Here is a 19,017-nt window from a genome sequence, read left to right on the forward strand (position 1 = left end):
GCTAGGTCTATGGTATAGCTAGCTGTACTAGGCCTATGTTAGGACTAAATTACATCACAATATAAAATTATCAACTAGCCTTTATTATTATTTTAATTATTTCATTAATCAATATAGGATACGTGTTCTAATTCGTGTTAATTTAAAGCGTAAATCCTTGAAAACCCCGAGAAGACTCGCTTCTTTTTCTTTCTGTGGGGGCCGCCATGTTTAACCTTTTACACAACATTTAATTTGTATTACAGATAAATTTTTTATTTTACCAAATTTCCTAAAATATCACAAAATATAAACAAATTTCTTTTAATAATATTTTTTATACAAAAATATATCTGTTATATATATATTTTTATAATTATGTAATTTCTATTGTTTTAAATGTGTATAAAAGCCTGCCCATGCAATACACGGGTTGAAATCATTGATGTGTGACGGATAAAGTGTGTTTTTGTGATGAATTTTGCCATTTGGCTTATGCAATAGGAGTGGCAATAGATAAATTTAGTACACTGCTTTCGTTTTTTTCCTATAAATTACAAAAGTAATAGCTATTTGTCAATTAAGTACTTTTTGTTGGTACAGATTAGCCAAACATGTCGAGTATTGTGACTGAGAACGTAGCAGCAGCTGCTGGCGATACGACGACGTCGGACGTGGTGAAGTCTGCTGCACAGCTCAAAAAGGAGGCTAAGCAAAAAGCTAAAGAAGAAAAGATGAGGAAATTCAATGAAAAAAAGCAGAAACAGGATGCAATGAAAGAGTCAGCTGAAGTTAGTTTCTATTCGATAATTTTTAATTATATCTCTACACTTGTTAAGCGCAATTTGAAAGATTTGTGCAGGGATTTTTAAAATAAATTATATTTATATAACATTTTATTCTTTCTGTTACTAATAAATAATATTACTAGGATATTAGAAGTAAGGTTACCGTGCTTTGGTTTGAAATCAAATAATTTTCACAATTTGAAATTTCCTGCCCAATTTGAATTAAGTATTTTGATTCAAATTGTGCAAGGAAACCCTTGCACAATTCCCTCCTACACATACATTTAGATTACCCATACTACCACCCCTTCTATTACAGATATCATTTACCAACAATGGATTTTCCCGTTCTCTGGCATATTAAAGTAGTTACAACTTACTTAACCGAATATGGAAAAGTGCATCATATTACCTGTATTTCAAGATTTGATTTCTAAATTCTACACCTCAACTGCCACATCATAGTTGGTACTATACTGTAACTGTTTCAGAGCACACACAACAGTTCCTTTAAGCACACTTACTGTAACAGTTTTTAATAATCCTCTTATGTTTTTATTTTGTATTATTTATTTTTTTAACTCACTTTTGATTTTTTTAGGGTAAAGAAAAAAAAGAGAAGAAGAAAAAAGAGAAGAAAGAAGTTACAGTAACTGTGTATGATGCTAAAACAAAACCTGGAGAAAAGAAAGGTACAACAATTATTATTCTGTAAAAAAAAAATGCAACACTTCACTTCACTTCACACTTTACTAAGATAAATGTCTAGTAGAAAGAAAAAAAACATATTGTGCAAAATCAATGTAATAACAATATTTTCTTTTTGCATCTCAGATACTGTGTGCCAACTGCCCGACTCCTACAGTCCGGTGTACGTTGAGGCTGCTTGGTATGAATGGTGGGAAAAAATGGGCTTCTTTAAACCAGAATATGGAGTAAGTATCATTTTTATTTTTTTTAGTTGTTTTAAATTGCCTTGAAACTTTCTTAGTTCAAGCTGTTTAATGACCTCATTATTTTCATATAGTTTTGCAATATAAATAATAATTATTAAATAAATTAATTTTTCTTATTGCAGAGAGAATGTTTAGAAAATGTAGATCCAAAAGATGTCTTTATGATATGTATACCGCCCCCTAATGTTACCGGTAGTCTGCATTTAGGACATGCTCTAACTAATGCTATTGAAGATGCCTTAACTAGATGGTAAGTTGAATTGTACTTGAATTACGAATTTAAAGGTTTTATCTTTGAAATATGCCCAGTGTGTTGAATCTTTTTCTTAAAAAGATATCTGTCTTCATTACACTTTTTATTAGTTATCAGCACCTTGGCGGATAACTCCTTGTGATTGTATGAGATCATCATCATTTTTTTTTGCTTACCCGCAGCTTTTGTTACGGATAACCCTTGTGATTGTCAGGATCTTTTTTTCATCTTCTTCTTTATTCTTTCCACGAATTTTTTTGCACACATATCTCTCATTCTTGTCAACATAAGATTGTATAACTTTGTCAAAATATTAACCTTACAGTACAGAAAGAAAGTACTGCAACTTTACCTACGAAGTAGCTTCGTAGATAGAACGTAGGCTACGTTGTTGGCTTCGTAGGTTCCATTGTTTGGCTTCGTAACCTCAATAAACAACTTTCAATGAGCTACGTTCTGAACTTCGTAGGGAGTTCGTAACCTATATAAACAACCCTGCGATGTTCTTAGTGAAGTAATTAAGAAGGTGTGAAATTAATGTGTTAAATTTAACTGGCGGAGGACCAAGTTGTAAATTACTAAAAAATAAATAATATTTTTTGATCGTAATCTTTTCCTTCGTGCGTGTTTACCTACTCAACGGCGAATATAAATTTCCCACGATGTAAACGAAGAGACACGATCCAACACAGGTGAACCGCAACGAACAGGCCAACTAATATAGCGAACGTCCAGTCCATCCAGAAACGATGCCGAGAAAAAAAAGATCGTAAACAATTCATTCTAAATATAGTATCAGAACGTTCAATCGGTCGCTCAAAAAGACTGCCGACAGAAGACCGTAATTAATACACACCTAGTTTTTTGGTCACATGGCATGAAACGCGATACTCTCTGCTTTACCGCAATCTTTCACATGTTTTTTTTTTAACTTAGTACAAGAGGGTGGCTGCCGGTCTGACGACGATTAATAAGATCGTGTACCTGGATTTTGTGTCACATGACATGAAACATAATACTCTCTCTCTGAAACTGCTCACATGTTTTTGCACTCCAAATTCTGTTCGGGCTTTTTTCTTTACACATGTCGTAATCATTTTAAAAGGCCTAAGCCAGGCCTATGTTAAATCTTAATATGGAATATATATTTATTTTGCATATATTTTGTTGGGTTAGGTGTCGTTGTTTTTATAATTCGTAGGTATTCCAAGGTAGGATTAAATAATTTTTAGTGTAGGCCGCCGAAACAGGCTAGCCTCGATCGACTCTCTCTACGTGAGCTGAGGTCCACCGGCCCGATGTCGTTTCGTCGGCGGATTTCCGTTCAAATTAGGATAACCGCTACGTAGGGCGGCTACAAAAATTGACGTCTACTATCTTTAGATAGGATTTTAATTAGCAAACAATACATTGTTTGTTTGCATTGTCAATGCTTCTAAAGGCGATAACAATGGTGTTTACTAGCCCTACGAACCACCCTACGTAGGCGCGCCTAGATAATTATCATAACAATACATCGTAGGCTACGAACAATACATCGTAGGCTACGAACAATACATCGTAGGAGAGAACAATACATCGTAGGCTACGAACAATACATCGTAGGCTACAAACAATACATCGTAGGTTACAAACAATACATCGTAGGCTACGAACAATACATCGTAGGAGAGAACAATGACCTACGATCTACCTACGCGTAGGCTACGAAAGGCTACGCGTAGATACGAAGCAGTAATTTCTTTCTGTACTGTAAACTGTAGATGTGCAGGAAACTTTATATGTTATATGACATTAGAGTCGCGCAGCGTAAGTTACGCGCGATTTTATGAAATGTTATGGTTGACCATAAATTCTGAACAAAAATTTATTTATCAATGAAACTTTATAAAAGTGTATTTTGATACCTGTCATTCACTTTGTCCTACAAACACAGTACACTAGGCTATAGGAAAACTAAAACTAAGTGTTAAAATGTATCTAATACTACAATACAAAATCAACACAAAAACTCATAATTTCATATGCTATCTGTATGACAGACTAACAAAATAATTTCTATTTTCTAGGAATCGAATGAAAGGAAAAGTTTGCTTATGGAACCCAGGATGCGATCATGCTGGCATAGCTACACAAGTTGTGGTTGAGAAACGACTATGGCGAGAAAAAGGTCTCACACGGCACGACATCGGAAGGGAGAAATTTGTTGAAGAAGCTTGGAAGTGGAAAAATGAGTAAGAGACCAATTATCTAACTTCATTAGCAGACCTAAGTCTCCAAATATTAATACAGAGCAGACCTAAATCTCCCAATAATAATACAGAAGTTTCCCTTCTCCCTACTAAAGGTTGGTCCTAATTGTCTAGCTATATAAAAAACATAATACATGTCATACAATCCTTATTAGAATGCTGTTTTTCCCTATTACTGTAACCATGTTGGTATATTTCACCTGCAGCAAAGGTGGTAGAATCTATGACCAACTACGTAAGTTGGGGTCGTCGTTTGACTGGGATAGAGAGTGCTTTACGATGGATCCTAAGCTTTCTCGTGCAGTGTCCGAATCATTTGTACGTTTACACGCCGATGGTACAATTTATCGTAGCAATCGGCTTATTAACTGGTCATGCACACTAAAGTCGGCTATATCTGATATTGAGGTAAGGAATATTTGCGAGAGGTTGCAAGTTCGAATGTGGATGTTTTCTTGTGCTGTTTAATGTCCCTTCAGATTCTTTTGCTTAAAATCAAAGTAATGAATAAGATGTATTTTATTGTAGGTAGAGAAACGTGAACTTCCTGGAAAAACTTTACTGTCTGTTCCTGGATATGAAGATAAAATTGAATTTGGTGTTTTAATAGAATTTGCATACAAGGTAGAAAACTCAGGTATGTAAACCACCTGAACTAATAAGATGTTAAATGTATTTATTCTTGGTCCTCAAGCTTAACTGGAAACTGAGGAAATTATATTTCAAAACAGTCTCCAATCCAGAACGCAACCGGCACAACGTTGCTTTACTTCGGTGATCTGACGAGAATCGATGTTTCAACGCAGATTGCAGTAATCAACTGATTCATGAAAATAAGTTTATAGTTTTGTTTGGATTTTTAATAGCACGTTTCTTTTGTAGATGAAGAGATTGTTGTTGCTACAACACGTATCGAGACGATGCTTGGTGACACGGCCGTGGCAGTGCACCCAGAGGATGCACGATACAAGCACCTTCAAGGAAAGAATGTCATCCATCCCTTCCGCAATGAACCAATCCCTATCATTGCTGATGATTTTGTTGATATGAATTTTGGCACAGGTGGGTTATCTATGTAACTGTGATAAACTTTGACACTTATCTAGTTTTATTTAATAATATCTTGAATTTATAAAGCACCTATCGTTGTGAAACCTCTAAGCACTGTACATATCATTAGCCCATCCATTTTGGATCAAACACGTATGGAAACATATTCCCATAATGCAGCTAGTAATCAGTGCAAAGTTTTGTTTTGATGTAACCAGGTACCCATTTGTACACCTGGGTGGAGAGAGGCAAATGTAAGTTCCTTGCCTAAGGATACAAGCAATGCGGCGAGTATTGCATTTGAACTTGCGATCTCACAATTAGTAGTCAAACGTCTAACAATTTATTTTGAGAAATTTGTCACCATCAGCTTCTGAATTTATTTATATAACTTTGTTTTACAAGCTGTATTTAAAGAGGCCCTCTTGAAGGAGTCCTTAATGGATTTAATAAATTTAAACTGCTTCTTCATTTTTTTCTCAGGTGCCGTCAAGATTACCCCAGCTCATGACCCCAATGATTATGACTGTGGTAAGAGAAATAATCTCCCATTTCTACAAATGATTGACGATGAAGGAAACATTACAGATATAGGCCAACAATTTAAGGTAATGCTTGTCTATGTGGCAACCTATTTCAAGGTCATATTTTGATTGTTTAGCAACAAATTATTTTTAAAACAACATTATAATATTCAAAAATGGTGTTTGCTTTAATGAACTAAAGTTGTGTTTGTTTTAATGGAATTTAAAGAGAAAGACTACTCATCAACAACAAAAATCTTTTTTAGGGTATGAAAAGATTTCTAGCCAGGAAAGCTGTTTTGGAATCCCTGAAGGAAATGAACCTGTACAGAGGTACAAAGGATAACCCCATGGTGGTACCAATATGCAGGTGAGTTATAGGCCTAGATAAAATAAATGGGATATTTATGAACAAATTTGTGAGTAAAACTTGGAAGGAAGCCAATGAAAGGAAATGGAGAACAGATTCTAAAGCTCTACACTATTTTAAGCTCTGTCTACACTATCAAACTTTATTATGTAACAAAAAAATGTGATGTGCCCACATGTGGACACGATGATGTCATATCACTACCATATTTGGGCACATCAAACATTTTTTGTCAAACTAGTTTGATAGTGTAGATACAGTTTTAAATATATGTTTTATATTTCTATTTTGACTTTCTACATGAATGTATTATTAACACTGAGTTTTATGTTTTTTTTTTTTAGTCGTTCAAAGGACATTGTAGAACCACTGGTAAAATCTCAATGGTTTGTAAACTGCACTGAAATGGCTGCTGCTGCTGTGAAAGCAGTTGAAGATGGAGATTTGGAGATCATCCCTGATATGCATATAAAAACATGGAACCAGTGGTTAAAGAACAGCAGGTGAGTCTACACACATTTACTAGTCTCAACCAAAACAAATTTTTGATTTTTTTTCATCCTATATTCAATACGCTTCATTGTCAGTAGACATAGTGTGTCATTTATTTCTGTTGTGGCCCAGGTGTGTCTCAGTTACAATCATCCTGTATCATTTAAGTTCATTTTGTCTCATATATACAAAATATTAAGTACATTTTTTTGCGGAAGACTGTGAAAAATCTACTTTATACACACAATGTAATATTTCTTACTGTTCTAATACTTTTAATACTTAATACTGTTCTCTACTATTTTTGTAACCTATAAATAGTGTTCTTTTAATAACTTCTTCCTTTTGTTCTTTCTTTTCTTCATTTCTTGTTCAGAAGATCACTCTTTATTATCTTGATGTGATATACATTTTTGATCTCCTCTTATCTTAGGGATTGGTGCATCTCTCGGCAACTGTGGTGGGGTCACCGTATCCCAGCATACTTTGTGACTGTAAACGACAGCAGTGTTCCACGAGGAGAGGTTTGTAAAAGCAATAATTATGAAAATTTAACTATAGTACTACATAGTAGCTTTTGCTTCATGAAGCCAAGTTAAACACCTTATTCAGATGCCCTACTGAAAACTAGTACAATTTTCAAAAGGGCAAAACATCTATATTCATCAGTATCAATTGGTCATTTTTTATAATTATAAATTAGTAATGAATTTTCATGACATCCAAAATTAAAAGTAAGTTGAAAAGTCATATGTTTTTTTATGTTTTATGATTTTATTTTTAATATGTTAAACAAATGCATAGTTTATTAATTTGCTTTATAGGACACAGATAACAACTATTGGGTAAGCGCCACCACAAGAGAAGAAGCGCTGGAAAAAGCTGCAACCAGATTTAATGTGCCTAAAGAAAAGATTCAACTAGAACAAGGTAATTCATTCATTAGGTAACCTTTAAAAAAAAAATAAGTTGCCTTATTTAAATATTTTGCTGATTTACATTTGCACAATTCTTATTATATTCATTCATGTGCCGTCTTCGATCCGAAGGTTGGCAATCATGACCCTCCAATCATCCCTGTCCTCTGCCATCATTTGACGTCATCATAGGTTCCCAGTCCAGTCCACTCTTTGATGTCATCCATCCACGATCTCCTTGGGTTCCCCTGGTCTTCCCCTGCCCTTCCTTCCACAGATCTTTCCCTCGAGTGCAAGCTTTAACAAATTATTATATTAATGAATTTAATATTTTTGTATTTGTATTTTAGATGAGGATGTATTAGATACATGGTTTTCATCTGGTATTTTTCCATTTTCAATCTTTGGCTGGCCAGATCAGGTTTGTTCTCTTTTTGAAAATAAGTGAAGGATGTAGAGTTAGGCTTTCAGGAGACTGAGGAATCTCGGAACCATCAAGAATTTTAAAATTGTGATATTTTTCAGCAACAAATTTAGGCTAATAACAATTCAGTTTTCATGATGCGCCGCTTGAATACACAACCTTTGAATAAATAAGTCATTGTGAGCATGCGTTTTTTCGTTTTTACGATGCACTTGACGTAGCTGTCATGATAATTGAAAGCTCCCTGTCATAACAACTTTTTAAATGTTCGCTTGTTTGGTTAATAAATGATTTGTTTGCTAAAATGGATAACATTAGAAAAAGATAAGATTTATCTTAAAGTTAGTCTCTGCATTTTATTAATTTTGTTTTCAAATCTATGTGCCACCAGTCAGAGGCTTATAATACCACACACATACACAATAAGTTGACAGTGACAAATAATTGAATTCTACGTTGAGCTAATCTAATGTATTTCAATTTTTTAAATTCAGACCCTGGACCTCAAAACGTTTTACCCCGGCGCTCTCCTCGAGACCGGCCATGACATCCTATTTTTCTGGGTAGCTCGTATGGTAATGATGAGCCTGAAGCTCAATGGAGTATTACCATTTAAGCAAGTTTACCTCCACGCAATGGTACGTGACGCGCATGGACGCAAGATGAGCAAGTCGTTGGGTAACGTCATCGACCCGGTTGATGTCATCAAAGGAATAACTTTAGAGGTGCGTTGTTTTATTTGTGTATATTCATTCACAGTCAAGCTGATGAAATGATACAACATCAAAATAAGTACATGCTTAGTATAGAATTTAATGAGCAACCATTATGGTGTATGTTAAGATAAATCATTGTTTAATGTCATCAAATTGTACACTTGCATGAAACTTAAATAGAAACACAACATTTATTTTTAACATTATAATTTGCTCTACCCAAACAAATTCACTTCACCTTTTGTTTTAATTTTTAGTAAATACAATGTTGTTTGATAAGTGTCTGTGGTCATATTCACCATTCATACTTAGGCTAAGGGAAACACTTACCCTTAAAATAAAAAAAATATCCTATCTAAATGAATACAATTTAAGGGAAATAGTTAAATATTTATTGAGGTAAGTGAAATACTTAATATTTAAGGAGAATATCTCACTTAAGTGTGATTGGTAAATACCAATTCTTCTACAGGGTCTTCACAAAATTCTTGAGCAAGGAAACTTGGATCCAAAAGAAGTGCAACGTGCCAAGGACGGACAGAAGAGTGACTATCCAAACGGAATACCAGAATGCGGTACAGACGCACTCCGTTTTGCGCTGTGTGCGTACACGGCACAAGGTCGCGACATCAACCTGGATGTGATGCGTGTTCTCGGCTATCGTCATTTCTGCAACAAGATGTGGAATGCTACTCGGTTTGCAACGATTACTCTTGGAGAAAATTTCAAACCTAAAGCTAAATTTGAGGTATTATAAATGATTGAATTATCTAGTTATAATATAAATGCAATTTTGCTTATTTAAAATTTCTCCTGTTAATGAATCAATATTTTTATTGTAGCTGTGTGGTCTTGAAGGCCCCATGGATTTGTGGATTTTAAGCCGGTTATCAAATGCTGTACAAGTGTGTGAAGTTGGTTGGCCTCTCTTTGATTTCTCCTCTATAACCACTGCTATACATCACTTTTGGCAGTACGAATTATGCGATTATTATTTGGTAAGAGTTCTCTTTTTATATATTTCAAAACATAATTAGATTTGTTTGTTTGAATGCATAAGTTACTCATTCATTCAATCTTTTATTTCGGAATCTCTGTTCCATAGAAAGAAAAATTACATATAACTAAATTAAAAACTAGACATGAAACTCGTCACTCTGACGAGTTAGTTATCCGCACCACGACAAACGCCACGTGCACGTCATACGTTGGAATATTGCACACAGATAAAGATTATGGCATTATGACAAGAACTGAAGAATATGACATGCTGTTAGTGCTGAATTTTGTGTCATATAGTATATACATGCAAACAGTATAAGCTGTATACATATTACATACAGTGTAGAATAGGTGAAATTACGGGACCCGCCATTTATTCCAATTTTTAACATGGCGACGGTATCAAAATGAAACACTTAGATAGCAATTTCAGAAGGAAATTATCTCCGGAACAACATATTAACGTGTAGAAGAAATTTGAATACGTAAAATATAGATGCGCACCCTTTTAAATGTGATGAACTATTACGCAAAATATGAAAATACGACTTTTTTTATTCAACTGGCCATATGATGACGTCACAACATCCGATTGGCAAAATGTTTACATGAATTCGTATCTACAATCCAATAGCTTCCAGAAAACGTTTTAATCGTGATTATCACATTTTATTCTTACGAGCTATTACAGATTAAAATTTACTGTAAAGATGAAATTAATGACCCACGTAATTAAAATTTTTAGGCATGATGACGTCATAAAAATTAAAATATTTTTATCTCATGCTAAAGAAAGTTGATTGACCTACACAATATATAAATGTAGGAGAAAAAGGAATACAGATAAGCGCGATGCGCTCCATTGAATGTGATGAGCAATAACGAAAGAGACAAAAATCCTATATTTTACATTCGTGTGGCCATACGATGACGTCACAATGTTTTTTTAGCCTTATTGATGCATGATCCGATATCTACAACTCATCAACTTCTAGATTTTGTAATAAAAATAAACGGTTAACGGTTTACTTTAGAAACTATGACTGTTTAAAAAAAGACATAATTTTGACGATTTTTTAAGCTTTTTCATAAAAAACGCGCACGAATTGTCTAATTCAACGTGTTCGTATGGCGTTATTTAAACTGGAAAAGGTCTAAATTGTTTTCAAAATCACTGGGAAAGGCTTGAAAAATATAATTCAAGAGAAAAAAATATGTTTTTAACGCTATGTGCGCACCGCGCGCATAAAAAATTGCGCGCCCGTGGGAATTTTTGACATGCTCAAAATGACAAGAAACGCGTAAAAAGTTGATTATAAATTAATTTTGCGCATTTTGAAATTTTAAATGCGCGTGCGCGCGTAACTTCTTGTCAAACATGCCATTTTTAATCCGTAGAAAGTTTGCCCCTGATATGACTTAAATTTTGTCAAAGTGTCAATACTAAATGACTTTTGGTTTTTAATCTATGATCAATCATTGAAATTCATAAAATTGCGCATAAGTCACGTTGCGCAACTATGACGTCATTCAAAAATAGGAGGTGCACAACTTCACGTAAATGCCCATATGTTGTCAAAGTTATGAAATGTTATGTTTACACATTTTAGAGGAACACGACTCACAAAAAGGAAGGAAGGAAAGAAGAATAATACAGAAAAACTAGATTTGAACTCGTCACTTTGACGAGTTCGGGTTATCCGCGCAAACGCAACATGCACATACTTTAAACTATATGAACTTCGACAATTATTATGCCATCCGTTGACATGAATTAAGTATGTTTAAAGTGCTGAATTGTACCTATTTTGTAGCATACAGCATATACAGTATTTACAGAATACACTGTATGTTATATACAGTGTAGCATAGACGAAATTACGAGACCCATCTTTTAAATCCAATTATTAACAAGATGACGTCATCAAATTGACATATAAAGATAACAATTTTTGAAGATAATTATCTAAATAATTACATTAATACAAATTTGAAGAATTTTGAGCACGTAAAAGTGAGATGCGCTCTCGTTTAAATGCAATGAACTTTTACGCAAGAGATGAAAATATGACTTTTTGAATTCAACTGGCCATATGATGACGTCACAACATCTGTTTGGCAAAATATTCACATGAATTTGTATCTACAATCCAATAGCTTCCAGAAAACGTTTTAATCATGATTATCACTTTTTATTCTGACGAGTTATAACAGATTGAAATTTACTGTAAAGATGAAAATAGGTGACCCACGTTATTTACATTTTTAGACATGATGACGTCATAAAAATTAAAATATTTTTAACTCATGCGAAAGATAGTTGATTGACCTAGACAGTATTAAAATATATGAGGAAATGGAATACGTATAAGCGAGATGCGCTCTATTTAATGTAATGAGCAATAACGAAACAGTCAAAAATCCAATATTTTACATTCGTGTGGCCATACGATGACGTCATGACATCCGAGGGGTAAAGATTCTGCATGAATTCTTATCTACAACATATCTGCTTCTATATTAAATTTAAAAAATTGGGGGTAACGGTTGATCCTGAGGAGCTATAATAGATTCAAAATAGGCATAATTTTGACAAAATTTTGTCACTTTTGCAACTAAAGCGCGCGCAAATGGTCTAAATCAACGTGCTCGTATGACATCATTTTAATTGGAAATTATGTCAATCTTTTTTAAAATGACTAGGAAAGGCTGTAAAATCATAATTCAAGAGAAAAACACATGATTTTCATGCTCCGTGCGCACCTTACGCGTAATTTTTTTCGCGCGCGTGGGAATTTTTGACATGTTTAAATTGTCATGATCAGCGTAGAAAGTTGATTAGAAATTAATTTTGCGCATTTTTTAATTTTAAATGCGCGTGCGCGCGTAACTTCTTGTGAAACATGTCATTTTTAATCCATAGAAAGTTTGCCCTTGATATGACTTAAATTTTCACTAAGTGTCAAAACAAAATGACTTTTGGTTTATAATCTATGATCAATCATTGAAATTCATAAAATCGCGCGTAACTTACGCTGCGCGACTCTAACGTCATTAAAAATATGGAGGTGCACAACTTCAGGTAAATGTCCATATAATGACAAAGTTATACAAAAGATATATTCACAAGCAATAGGGGATATGCGACGCACAAAAATCCGGGAAAGAAAGAAGAATAACAAAGAAGATGAAGATGAAAAAAAAGATATTTACAATCACATGGGTTATCCGCAACTAAGTTGCGGATAACCAACTAGATTTGAACTCGTCACTTTGACGAGTTCGGGTTATCCGCGCAAACGCAACATGCACATACTTAACTATATGAACCTCGACAATTATTATGCCATCCTATGACATGAAATAAATATGTTTACAGTGCTGAATTGTACCTATTATGTAGTATACACCATATTACAGTATTTTACAGAATAAACTGTATATGTTATATACAGTGTAGCATAGACAAAATTACGAGACCCATCTTTTAAATCCAATTTTTAACACGATGACGTCATCAAATTGACATATAAAGATAACAATTTTAGAAGATAATTATCTAAAAATTTACATTAAAACAAATTTAAAGAATTTTGGGCACGTAAAAGTGAGATGCGCTCTCGTTTAAACGCAATGAACTTTTACGCAAGAGATGAAAATATGACTTTTTGAATTCAACTGGCCATATGATGACGTCACAACATCTGATTGGCAAAATATTCACATCAATTCGTATCTACAATCCAATAGCTTCCAGAAAACGTTTTAATCATGATTATCACTTTTTATTCTGACGAGCTATAACAGATTGAAATTTACTGTAAAGATGAAAATAAGTGACCCACGTTATTTACGTTTTTAGACATGATGACGTCATAAAAATTAAAATATTTTTAATTCATGCGAAAGATAGTTGATTAACGTAGACAATATTAAAATTTCGGGGGAAATGGAATACGTATAACCTAGAAGCGCTTTGTTGAATTTGATGAGCAATAACGAAAGAGTAAAAAATCCTATATTTTACATTCGTGTGGCCATACGATGACGTCATAACATCCGAGTGGTAAAGGTTCTGCATGAATTCATATCTACAACATATCTGCTTACATATTAAATTAAAAAAATTGGGGGTCGTGGATGATCCTGAGGAGCTATAATAGATTAAAAATAGGCTTAATTTTGACAATTTGTTGTCACTTTTGCAACTAAAACGCGCGCAAATGGTCTAAATCAACGTGTTCGTATGACGTCATTTTAATTTGAAATGATGTAAATCTTTTTTAAAATGACTAAGAAAGGCTGTAAAATCATAATTCAAGAAAAAAACACATGATTTTCATGCTCCGTGCGCACCTTACGCGTAATTTTTTTCGCGCGCGTGGGAATTTTTGACATGTTTAAAATGTCATGATCAGCGTAGAAAGTTGATTAGAAATTAGTTTTGCGCATTTTTAAATTTTAAATGCGCGTTCGCGCGTAACTTCTTGTGAAACATGTCATTTTTAATCCATAGAAAGTTTGCCCTTGATATGACTTAAATTTTCACCAAGTGTCAATACAAAATGACTTTTGGTTTATAATCTATGACCAATCATTGAAATTCATAAAATCGCGCGTAACTTGCGCTACGCGACTCTAACGTCATATAACAAAGTTTCCTGCACATCTACAGCTACAGGTCAATCTTATGACAAACTTATACAATCTTATGTTGACAAGGATGACAGATATGCGTGCAACAAAATTCCGGGAAAGAAAGAAGAACAAAGAAGATGAAAAAAAAAAAGATATTTACAATAACAAGGGTTATCCGCAAAACCTTACGGTTGCGGATAACCAAAAATATTGATCTCATACAATTACAAGGAGTTATCCGCTTGGTATACCAAGCGGATAACTAATAAACAAGTACTAATTACTACTACTCCTCTCTGGATGGCATTCCACTTGGAGAGCATCTTTGATTTATATATAAGACATTTTCTATAATCGTTGTGATGTAAAGATTTGAACTAAAGACTGTTCCTTTTTTATTGTAAGTTTAGAAAAATAAATAAATATGTTACTACATCTAAAAGTGTAATAGTTTCCCTTGAGTTACTGTAGTCTTGTGCTAGGTAAATATTTTATTGGAATAAACTCAAATATATGAAATCAATCCCTACCCCTTGTTTAATGTTATAAAATGAACAGACCTGGTTTACTTCTGCTAAGCAATTGTTCATTATGTGACACCATCATGCTTCTTTCTGTTGGTAACCAACTTACAACAGCAAAACCTAATTTATCGGGAAACGCTGAATAACAAATATGAAAATAAAATATTAATTTAACATACAAGACTACAGTAACTCATGGTACACAATTACACTTATGTTTTTCGGGATACCTCCTATTAAGGGGACACTTTCCCGCGAAATCGAGGGGAAATATATGTTTTATTTTTGGGGTTTTCCCCCTTAATATGAGTTCTAATACAATACTCTATGTATTATTATTTTACTAGGAATACATGAAGCCAGTTGTACAAAGCGGTGATGAAGCGCGTGTTGACTCTGTCCGCCAGGTTCTGTATACGTGTCTTGATATTGGCCTTAGACTCATTAGCCCGTTCATGCCGTTCATCTCAGAGGAACTCTTCCAGCGGTTACCACGACGAACTGCTGGAGAATCACCTAGTATATGCATCACACAATATCCAGAAACTAAAGATGTAAGAGATTTATATTGTTACATTTTCTACTGACTCAGGTTTAAGCCCACCCTTGGGTGTATGTGTGACTCAATACCAAGACAGCAAAAGTGTAAGGGATTTCTCAACACAGCATAATTAAATATTTGAATTTAGGTATAATCCCACCCTGGGGTATATGCATCACACGATATCCAGAAACTAAAGATGTAAGAGATTTATATTGTTACATTTTCTACTGACTCAGGTTTAAGCCCACCCTTGGGTATATGTGTGACTAAATACCAAGACAGCAAAGTGTTACATTTTCTACTGACTTAGGTTTAAGCCCACCCTTAGGAATATGTGTGACACAATACCAAGACAACAAAGATGTAAGGGATTTCTCCACACAACCTAATCAAACATTTGAATTCAGGTATAAGCCCACTCTGGGATATATGTGTCATTTCTAGTTTACTTAAACATTTTACAAACTAAGATTAAATTATCTCATTTGTAGTATCATTTATAATCTATGTGTTATCATCTTGGTTTCAGTGCCCTTTCAACAATGAGAAGTTAGACACAGATGTTGAGTTTGTCCAATCTGTCATCAAACAAATAAGATCACTTCGAGCGGACTATAATCTTGTCAAAACAAAGGCAGATGGTACGTACTAGTAAATTCTTTATTTTCCAGAAAACCAACACCTTTTTAAAGCCAATCAAGTACCAGTAAAAAATTACCTGAAAAAAATATTTTTTTAAATCTGTTAAATATGCAATTCATATATCACATAATAGTATTGACATTGACCAAAAATTAGGTTGAGACAAAAAAATTATTTACCTGACGAAACTATAATTTGGAGCAAGGCCCTTATTCCATCAATGGTTATTTATGTTCCTAAAAATGAAATAATTACATTTTTTGTGCATAAAAATATATTTGAACCATTTTACTAATGCTTAGTTCAATGTAACATAACCTATGCAACATAAGAAAATGCCATTCCAATAATTGTGCTTGCTCCTGCCTTCGTGAAATCAAACCCGCAATGTTTGCAACACTGTTCCGTCGTCAGTTCACACTTGTGATTACACAATACAGGACTTTGCATCAATACTGCATTGTGTATCTAGTGGGAACACTTTATTGTACTGATGCACAACTCCACGCAGATATATACTGATGGAAACTACAATAAATAAATTTGTTGGTCTTACCCGATTTTGTGTTCAAGACAGGTGAGCTTATCACCCACAACAGTATTATATTTCGGTATGATATTTTATTTTTGTTTTTTTTTTAGTTTACTTGGAAACTTCCGATGAAGATGTTGTGACTCTGGCTAAGGAGTTCACAGACACAATTAAAACATTGACCTACTCATCCAATGTCAAAACGCTCATCAACGAACAACCTCCAGTCGGATGCGCCATGATGACTGTGTCGGATAAATGCCAGATTCACCTGATGTTAAAGGTACACATTAAATTCACCTAAGCTTTAAAACACACTTATGCATACAGTACAACCTTTATTTTACGTATGCCGAAAGACGGATGTAAAACATGAGATTTGTAAAATTGATCTTAAATTGACTCCCATATACGTAGATCTTAGCTAAAAAGGCTGCCATGTTTGCCTACTTTACTTCCAGCATGCAGCGGTCACTAGCTACTGTAGTTGTTTGTTGTTAAATTGCGCCCTTAATGTAAGAAAATAAAACAATTTATGTAATAAATTACTACAAAAATGATGCCATCAATCATTGTATACGTACATAAAATCAGTGAAACTAAAAGGTTCTACTGTCCATTGTTTCTTTCTCATCTGATATTTAAACCTGTGTATTTATATATATTTAATCTTTTATTTTAATATAAGTTGTTTTCCAGAGTCCAAAGATTCGGCTCACTTTCCCTGTCCAGTGTATCAGAATGATCCATTAAATAAACATATTCATAAGATTAAAGATACAGTCTATTGATAATGTTTTTTTTCTCATTCAGATATTTTTTTTTGGGATTTCTTTGATTATAGGGTATTGTGGATGTTGGTAAAGAAATTGGAAAGTTGGAGCAGAAGAAACAGCGGTTGATGGACCAAAACAAAAAACTACAAGAGACAATGGCCAAAGCTGACTACGAAAGTAAAGTACCTGAGAAAGTTAGAACAACAAACTCTGAAAAGGTTATTAAATTGTTGTGTTGTGGAAATAGAAATAAACTCTCCCAAAAGAAGATTCTCTTGGGTTTTTCCCAAGTATCTGGTTTTACAATGTCTTTGGAACCTTAAGAAAATTCATTTTTTCACTTGAATAAATACATTTCCAAGACGCTTGCAAATAGAGGCATGTAAACAATACCACAAACTGCTTGCAAAAAATGGAAAAATCAGTTTAATAAACTGTCTTGAATATTGAAACCATGGAATTCGCATTTACAGATTAAATGGAGACATTGATGTATTTAAATAGTCTGTTGAACTATCATATTTGTTTGAATAAATGCCCTGATTTATTTAATCGGACCCCCCCCCCCCCTTTTATGTGAAAACAGTTTCATTTTGTTTCAATGCTTGTTGCAGAATGTTTTAACACACAAGTTTTTTCCACTGGTTTAGAATTTTCGAATCGTATCTTAGAATATCACTTTTGTTTTTTCAGATGCTGCAGACGGAAAACGAATTGAAGAAAATAGAAGAAGCTATACGAACATTCAAGCTAGCAGAATAAATCCTTAATATTCAATTTCTATCTACTTAAAATTTTACCCATTTAAAAATGCATTTAAAGTTTATTTATTCACATAAAACAAGAAATTATAGATGCATTTTCTATCATGAATCTGAAAAATTAAAATGAATTTCTCATGTCAAAAAATTGCATAATTTATCAATTTTTGTTGATATGACAGCACCAGCAAATTGCAATACTGGAGTACTATTGCAAAATTGACAAAGCATCCTGAAGATTTTTGTGAATTATTCATAATGTGCTGTACGCATGCATGTGCAAGACACATTTTTTATTGACTTACCTCATATGTTTTAATTGCCAGAATTTGAGAGACTGCATCTTCTAGTGCCATACATTATGTGCAAAAATAATATGTTGAAATGTAATATGATATAAAATTTAAAACAGATATTATAAAATACTGAAACCCATGTAATTTAAACAAAGCAATTCATACAAAGAATTAAAATCTACAGTTCATTTGAAGAATTGTAGCCAATTAAAATAACTACAACTACTGATAGTTACTTTTGAAGTTTAAATTAGGCAGGACAGCACTGAATTATGGCTACTGTCGGATTTACTCCTGTTTACTGAAATCCATTAAAGATTTATTGTCACCCACAAACGAAATTATATTCATTAAGTTTCTAGTACCCTGTGGACTTTTTTGTCATTTACTTTAATTTTCAATTTTAACCTGATAACTTCAGAAAAATAAATGTTTATATACATTATATACAGTTTAAATTGATTTGTCATTGTCAAGCTAATAAAACAATTTAAAATAAAGAATTAAACTATACATGTTTTTATTGTTCATATGAATTGTTATTTTTTGTTTAATTTTTCATAAAGCATGCGCACTAATCA

At 33.5% G+C, this 19,017-nt stretch overlaps 1 protein-coding gene across 1 annotated transcript; it reads left to right on the forward strand.

Annotated features, from left to right (window-relative positions):
• Positions 1–43: 43 nt before the first annotated feature.
• Positions 44–18,972, forward strand: LOC144837399 (valine--tRNA ligase-like). Its single transcript, XM_078692472.1, has 22 exons — positions 44–770; positions 1,369–1,459; positions 1,602–1,702; positions 1,846–1,973; positions 4,046–4,210; positions 4,435–4,636; positions 4,757–4,865; positions 5,111–5,290; positions 5,762–5,886; positions 6,069–6,172; positions 6,517–6,675; positions 7,098–7,188; positions 7,489–7,594; positions 7,932–8,002; positions 8,500–8,730; positions 9,194–9,469; positions 9,564–9,719; positions 15,233–15,439; positions 15,959–16,070; positions 16,714–16,886; positions 17,448–17,597; positions 18,073–18,972. The coding sequence occupies exons 1-22, from the start codon at positions 594–596 to the stop codon at positions 18,139–18,141; spliced, it is 3,183 nt and encodes a 1,060-aa protein (XP_078548598.1). The 5' UTR covers positions 44–593; the 3' UTR covers positions 18,142–18,972.
• The last annotated feature ends 45 nt before the right edge of the window (positions 18,973–19,017 follow it).

Source organism: Antedon bifida, chromosome 3 (assembly GCF_963402885.1).
Source record: "Antedon bifida chromosome 3, ecAntBifi1.1, whole genome shotgun sequence".
NCBI classification, from domain to species: Eukaryota; Metazoa; Echinodermata; class Crinoidea; order Comatulida; family Antedonidae; genus Antedon; species Antedon bifida.